The sequence below is a fragment of the Stomoxys calcitrans genome, chromosome 4 (genome assembly GCF_963082655.1).
Source record: "Stomoxys calcitrans chromosome 4, idStoCalc2.1, whole genome shotgun sequence".
Taxonomy (NCBI): Eukaryota; Metazoa; Arthropoda; class Insecta; order Diptera; family Muscidae; genus Stomoxys; species Stomoxys calcitrans.
This window is the reverse complement of record NC_081555.1, coordinates 38,459,605-38,467,734: the sequence shown is the minus strand read 5'-3', so window position 1 is coordinate 38,467,734 and position 8,130 is coordinate 38,459,605. Positions and strand designations below refer to the sequence as shown.

General features: G+C 41.8%; 1 protein-coding gene across 1 annotated transcript; it reads right to left on the bottom strand.

The window, feature by feature from the left end:
* Positions 1 to 407: 407 nt before the first annotated feature.
* Positions 408 to 7,776, bottom strand: LOC106083554 (uncharacterized). The gene is made up of 2 exons (XM_013246643.2): positions 7,658 to 7,776; positions 408 to 1,054 (listed from the first exon to the last, which is right to left on the bottom strand). Exons 1-2 carry the CDS (start codon positions 7,712 to 7,714, stop codon positions 692 to 694), a joined length of 420 nt encoding a protein of 139 aa, XP_013102097.1. The 5' UTR covers positions 7,715 to 7,776; the 3' UTR covers positions 408 to 691.
* Between the last annotated feature and the right edge of the window lie 354 nt (positions 7,777 to 8,130).

Below are 8,130 nucleotides of genomic sequence, written 5' to 3'. Positions count from 1 at the left end.
ATTCTCAAAGGAAACAATAGAGTTGGATACCCCATCAAAGGCCAGTAGTTCTTTCGTCCTCCTTCGATTGACGGTAGGCCAGAGTGTCCAGACAGTTTGTCATTCATGTACAGATTCCCATCTCTGATATTCTTTCCCCTCTTTTGAAAAGTCACATATTCCCATCTCTGATTTTCATTCCCCTTTTTTTGAAAAGTCGCAAGCTTCCGCTTCAAAGACCATACACTCTCCCGGCAGTTTCAAAGATCGTTGAGGGGTGTCTCGGAGAAGACCCTCAATCCCATTCCTGGTACCATCCTCTCCATAACATCCCCCTATCTCGAATCGGTCTTTGTGCCAAGTAGCCTGAGAGCCCTCTCAGTCTAGCCATACCTTTTATATATGAATAAAATTTTGCGAACAATCAATTTCCACTTAAAACGTACAATTTATTTTACATACATAGTTTTTTTTATAAAGTTAAGGGACACTACAATTAATAAACAATATTACAACAAAAAAATGAAAAGCATGTGTTATTATTTTTCTTTTTGTTAATGGACTTTGATGTGTCTTCTTCGTCTTCTTCTTGTTCAACTCGCCTATACTGGGGATCAATCAGTCTCTATTTCTAAATGTTAGAAATGCATCATTTTTATTTTTGCACTTTAAAGGATACGAGCACCGAAATCCTTTGACGCCTCGCCACTTCTTAGGCACGAACATCCTTGTAGTGTCTTTCGTTATCGTCAGTATCCAATTTGATGGAGTATTTGCCAATCAAAGAACCTTGAACATCAGCTTGACCATTGGCATTGAATTGAGGACCATCACCGATGTCTTGGGTTTCCTCCTTGACTACACGATAACCATTCTCATCGGCCTCGTAGTGAACGGTGCGCATAACAAAGCCATCGCTGTAGGAGTACATGCCGCTGACCTTGGTGCCATCACGGGTCTCTTCGCGGGCAATGGTGCCATCGTTGATTTGATCATCGATTTGAGCGCTGAAGGAGTATTGGGCAGATTCGTTTTGCATGCGTTCCAATTCGGCCTTGTCCTCATCGTCTTGTTCCTATAAGAGAAGAAGAGGGGGAAACAAATAGAATAAATTTTTTTGGAAACATTCAAAATGTGGGCTTTTGTAACATTAAGACTTTGACCTTGTTAATATTGTTTCCCTTAATTTAAGTGAACCAGTTAAGAAATGTCTTTATAAGTGGCAGCTAAAAGTGGTACTTAAGTCTCAAGCGGAAGCAATTGTAACCTCCTTCGTATTTTTTTTTTTTCAAATTTTTGAAAAAAGTTACAAATTGTCGACACTTGATATTTCCCTTGAGCGCTCTAACTCAGCTACTGTATAAAATCAAAAGTCATTCGAATGTTGTCGAGTGGGTTGTGTTGTAATCGATTACCGTTGGTTTGGTTTGATTAATGGTTGATGGTATTGTACAGAAGCAACAGCATCAACGGCCAAGTACCATCATCCAACTTTTGCTCAACTACACCCAAACACCCAAATTGCTGTTGGTTTTAGGTGAGTGAAGCGATCGTCGATGATGTTGCTGTTGCTGTTACTGTTGATGAAGATGATGGGCGTTAATGCCTCGCATGATGAGGACGGGGTAGTTGACCTTCAAAAACTTGTGAATTATTTGGTAATAAAAAGATTAGATTTATTTACTCTAACAAAGTACTCGAGCAATGTGTGATTTTGTGGTTTGTTTGACTTTGCAAAGGGGTTTTATGAGCTTTTTTTCTCATCTTTCTACAAATTTGGCTGTAAAGTGATAGCTATTATTGGTATCAATCATTAGGAAATGTAGTATGGGGTATGGGCTGTCTTGTTTTAATCATTAATTAACTCTGCTGTCATGTTATTCCAGTGAATCGTGAACCACAAGACTAGCCTGATATTGATGGCAGCAATTGCACGTCTGCCATTGGGGTTTTGCCACAACAACCACGCACGTATTCTGCCGTTACTTAGTTCTGTTGCGCATGCGCACATTTATTGCGGTTTTCAGTTTTTTGTTTCTAAGAATTTTAATACCCGGCTTTAAGTTATATGAATATTAAAACTACTGCTTTTTATAGAATGGAATGGAATGACAGGGCTTTGTGAAATGTCAAAAATTGCTATGATCACAGGGGATTTGCATATTTCTGATTTTTGCTTTTCTTAGGCAAATAGTTGTGGGTTAATTATACCAATTCTAAGAAAAATTACGCAAATTTTGAATTTGTGATTTCAACATTATCATACGAGTGACATAATCACCTTATTGATCAGGTTATAGCCACATTAAGCCCCTTTTTCATCTAATCAGGTTATAACCAAGTAAAGCCTAAGCCAAGGTATAAGCTTTATTTTGAAGGTGAGGGAGCAAAGAGTTCAACTTCCCCCTTGGTCGATAATTCCAGTAGCAGATAACATGATATGACTTACAGGATAGTGTCACCAGGTCTGTTAATTTAGGTTAGGTTAAAAAGGAGGTGCGGATAATAATCCACCCCATGCCACTATGAACATACACCTAAGCCAGTAATCGGCTTGTTGTGCACCTGTTGTGTTTGCGAAGTTTGTTAAGCTCTCGACTCGATACAAGAGTTGAGTCCGCCTGTCACTAAAAATACCTTCAAAGCCTCCAAAGTGGATTTTGATGGAGGACTAAGAAGTTAGGACAGGAGTGGGACACACTCGACATTGGTACGCCAGTAAGACTGCTGAACGATTGCACAGGCAGCGGTCTGTGCCATTATGTTAACCCCAAAGTAGATCTCGAGGATGAACCTGCCAGCTTCGAAACTCAAAATATATGTGGAAAGTATAGCAGCCCTTAAGGCATTGAATTGAAGGACAACGAGGTCGAAATGTGTAGCGTTTGTGTTTGAGGTACCTGAACGAACTCCTAGCTCATGACGTTGTGTTGGCTTGGGTTCCCGCACACAATGGTGTTTTGAGAAATGGGGAAGGCGAACGAGTATGTCAAAATGGGAACCTCCACAGGTAGCGGTCTGTGCCATTATGTTAACCCCAAAGTAGATCTGCAGGATGAACCTGCCAGCTTCGAAGCTCAAAATATATGTAGACAGTATAGCGGACCTCAAGGCCTTGAATTAAAGAACAATGAGGTCGAAGTGTGTAGCGGAGCGTTTGAGGTCCCTAAACGAACTCCTGGCTCATGACATTGTGTTGGCCTGGGTTCCCGCACACATTGGTGTTCTGAAAAAATGGGAAGGCGAACGAGTACGTCAAAGGGGGAAACTCCACAGGCAGCGCTCTGTGCCATTATCTTAACCCCAAAATAGATGTGGAGGATGAACCTGCCAGCTTCGAAACTCAAAATATATGTGGAAAGTATAGCGGCCCTCAAGGCCTTGAATTAAAGGACAATGAGGTCGAAATGTGTAGCGGAGTGTTTGAGGGCCCCTGAACGAACTCCTGGCTCATGGCGTTGTGTTGACCTGGGTTACCGCACTCATTGGTGTTCTGAGAAATGGGGAAGGCAAACACAGGCAGCGGTCTGTGCCATTATGTTAACCCCAAAGTAGATCTGGAGGATGAACCTGCCAGCTTCGAAACTCAAAATATATGTGGACAGTTAAGCGGCCCTCAAGGCCTTGAATTAAAGGGCAATGAGGTCGAAGTGTGTAGCGTTTGTGTTTGAGGGTCCTAAACGAACTCCTGGCTCATGACATTATGTTGGCCTGAGTTCCCGCACACATTGGTGTTCTGAAAAAATGGGAAGGCGAACGAGTACGTCAAAGGGGGAACCTCCACAGGCAGCGGTCTGTGCCATTATGTTAACCCCAAAGTAGATCTGGAGGATGAACCTGCCAGCTTCGAAACTCAAAATATATGTGGACAGTATAGCGGCCCTCAAGGCCTAGAATTAAAGGACAATGAGGTCGAAATGTGTAGCGAAGTGTTTGAGGGCCCTGAACGAACTCCTGGCTCATATCGTTGTGTTGGCTTGGGTTCCCGCACACATTGGTGTTCTGAAAAATAAGAAGGCGAACTAGTATGCCAAAAAGGGACTATATTAGTATACCCCCATCCTATGGTGGTGGTATAACAAGTAAATGCGTGCTAAGTTCGGCAGGGCCGAATCTTGGGAACCCACCACCATAGATTCTTCTAAAATATGGGATCTATATCTGGTAATAGACCGGTTTAGACCGTACTTGGCACAGTTGTTGAGAGGCATAACATAAAATCTCTGCCAAATCGGAAAAAAGTTGTTGGAAGTCATAACGGAACGGCATGCGATAAATTTCAGCTAAATAGGATGAAAATTGCGGCTTACAGGGCCTCCAGAAGTCAAATCAGGAGATCGGTTTATATGGGAGCTATGCCAGTTTATTGACCGATTTAACCCGTACTTGGCTCAGTTCTTGAAAGTCATAACAGAACACTATGTGCAAAATTTCAGCCAAATCGGATGAAACTTTAGGTTTCCAGGGGCTCAAGAGGTTAAATCGGGAGATTGGTTTATATGAGACCTATATCAGGTTCTTGACCTATTTTGATCGTACTTGGCACAGTTGTTGGCAAAACACTATGCGCAAAATTTCGGCAAAATCGGACGAAAATTGCAGCTTTCAGGGGTTCAAGAATTCAAATCGAGAGATCGGTTTATATGGGAGCTATATCTAAATCTGAACCGATATGGCCTATTTGCTAACCCCTATGACCTGGAAAACACCGTAGCGCAGAGGTTGGCATATCCGCCTATGACGCTGAACGCCTGGGTTCGAATTCAGGCGAGACCATCAGATGTTGGCGTTTCTCAATGGCATTAAAAACAAGGAATGGAAAGTTCATGGGCAAAATTTGCATTTACTGAACCTATTGGAAGAGATGTCCAGTGCGGAGGCGGTGGCAAGGTGGGAGTCTTTGGATGGTAATGACAAATTGCCCCTGTTCATAAATGGTATGTTCATGGGCAAATTTGCATTTACTGAAACTATTCGAAGAGATGGCCAGTGCGGAGGCGTTGACAAGGTGAATGTCTTTGGATGGATGTCGAACTGCCAGGACACTCTAGCCCGCTGTTGACCGGAAGAGGACGAGGGAGTTGCTGGCCCTTGACAAGTGGTCGCGAGGTCACAACCGGACACTGTGCGATAGGCCATTTGGCCGTCTTCAAGGGAGTCCCGCACAATGACCACTATGGACGATTTCTTGGTGAGGATGAGGAAGGCCTGCTCTGCGCACGCCCGGGCCTGCAAGGGCATAAGCTTCCCATGCTAGGGTGGCGGTTCTACTTCAATCTAGGCGAACTAGCAGATGTGTCTTTGGGAAGTCTCCTCAGATATGTGGATAAGACGAGTTGACCGGTCGACGCATGATGAAATATTCAACACGCTGCAATGCATATGCAGATGGGGAGCACCAATGTTCAGCACTTGGCGAGTGCATACTTGAGTGAGTTTGAGCATATATGAGCTTATTCTATTCATCTATTTCTGTCATTTTTATAACCACCACCATAGGATGGGAGGTATACTAGTCATTCTGTTTGTAACACCTTGAAATATTGATCTGCTACCCCAAAAAGTGTACATATTCATCTTCATCTCAACAGTCAAAGTCGATCTCCATCCGTCCGCCAGTCTGTGGAAATCAGGATAGCGGTCGAACACGCAAAGCTTACCCCTTGAAATTTTGCACAGCTACTTTTTACTGATGTGGAGGCCAGCGTATAGCAGAGGTTTGTATGTCCGCTATGACGCTGAACGCCTGGGTTCGAATCCTGGTGATAACACCATACAAATTTTTAGAGGTGGTTATCCCTTCCTAATTCTAAAGACATTTGTGAGGTACTGTACAATTTGATGTGGCAGTCTTGTACAAACTTCTCAACAAAAAGGTGTTGCACAGCCGCACGCCGTTCAGACTCGGCTATAAAAACGAGGCCCCTAGTCATTGAGTTTAAAACTTGAATCGGGCAGCACTCATTGATATGTGAGAAGATCTTTAATGGAATGATCATGGGCAAATTTGCTATTTTAATTCTGATTGCTGTAGGTCGTTGGGGATTGCAAATGGGCCATAGCGGTTGAGATTTGGATATAGCTCCTTCTTCTTCTTGAGCCCCAGAAGGCACAATTGTTGTTCGATAGAGTTGAAATTTTTCATGTAGTGTTCCATTACATCTCCTAACAATTATGCAAAGTATGGTTGGAATTGGTCTATAGTCTGATACAACTCCCATATAAACCGATTTCCTGATTTGACTTCTCGAGCTCCCAGAAGCGCTATTGTTATCCGATTGAGCTGAAATTTTGCACTTAGTGTTTTGTAACGACATTCAATAATCGTGCCAAGTACGATGTGAATCGGTCTATAATCTATAATCCCATATAAACCGATCTACCGATTTGACATTTGAGTCCTTAGAAGACATTGTGTTCTGCTACGACTCCGAATCGTTCTATAACCTGAAATAGCTCCCATATAAACCGAATTCCCGATTTTTGCATTGTAAAGACTTCTCCCCAAAGAGGGGCCTATGTTTTTCGACAAAGAATGGTGGCCTAATGGTTAGTGGGAATCATGATGACCTATGCAAATGTAAGGCAAGAATAATCACCACGACCTTTTCTGTATTGCCCTCGTTGACGAAGATTAAATGGGAAAATCCATCCCTGTTTCGAAATTGACATCCGTCTACGTTTTGTGCAATGTAGGAAGGTAAATTATCCACTGTTTAGAGACACAGGAACATTTAACTCCATTTGGGGTATTTATACGCAAATTGTCGTAGCTTCTTAAGAAAATGTTGAGTCTCGTAATGAGTTTTACTTAAAGAGCTATGACAATTTTCAATTAATTACTCCAAACGGAGTTTAAAATTTCTCTGTCCAGACACATGGGAAGGTACCTCCTTACCTTGCACAAAAGCCGGCTGTAAATTTTGAAACAATGATAGATTTTATCAAGTGTATCTTCGCCAACGAAGCAAAAATACAAGGTCTAAGCTACTAATTTTTGGATTGCAAGGGAATAACTCTCAAGGCTTTAAGGCTTTTTGGGCACAAGAAAGTGTATATGGAAATAGGTTGGTTTACAGGATTCTTCATGTCGAATCAGTGTTAAGACCTTTTAAGGGAATCAACTTTTGCTTCAAGTCTATGATTTTGTCTGGAAAACTGTTACAATGAAGGCCGTGGTAACAAACCTCATTGCCACCATATTTTGGCTATAAAATTTTTAGAAAAGCTTCAGTTTCAATTTTTGTTCCACTTTAAAAGAATCCTTGAAAGCACATGACAAGCATATCCTCAGGCCGTATGGTCTTTTTCTTCACAGAATTGCCTTTGAGGTACTAAATGTTCTCTAACTTAACTCCATTGGTTGCCCCATCATTATAAGGTCAATCAATTTAACTCCGCTTTCTTACTCCCACTCTTGACACAATTAATTTAATATTCAACATGGATAGTTCTAAAATGATGGTCTTTCACTTCCTGCACCCATACATTGTTCATTGAAAAGTTTTTTTTTTTTTTTTTGTGTAAAGCCTCAAATTCACTTTAAAAAATCCACACCCTCATTATAAGGGGGACAGACTGCAGTCTTTCTTTTAGGCTCACTTAAGAATTTTTTTTGAATTTTTTCTCAATTTTCGTTTGGTCTTCACAATGTTTTGAATTTTAAAATTTCACTCACAATTGGCATGGCAATGGCGGCGGCCAACAGGCAAGAGATTAACACAAATTTGAACATTTTGTTTGGAAATGGAGTTGATTTGATTTTGGTGGTAGAATCGAGTGATGTGCACGTTTCAAGTGTACTGTGGACTATGTTTCGAAAACGTGCAAATATTCTTCTTTTATACGCACCTCAACTAGTCGAGCGGGGCCCATGCGCACACGCTTTTTGAAACTCTTTAGACTTCGGCTGCAGTTGACGTTGGCCCAAAGCTTGGCGTTAACTTTTGGCTAGCCATGTTTATCTGCCGCACCAGGGGAATGGCCAACATTCACCAGCACAAGACATAACAAATATTCCATGGTGCGCTGCGCATTTTCTCAGCTCATCTGTGTGTGTGTGTGAGAGAGCTTCTTGGTTTTGCATTCAAGAGCGCCACAAATGTCAATTGTTTAACCCATCTTCTTATGCATGCATGATTATTAGTACTA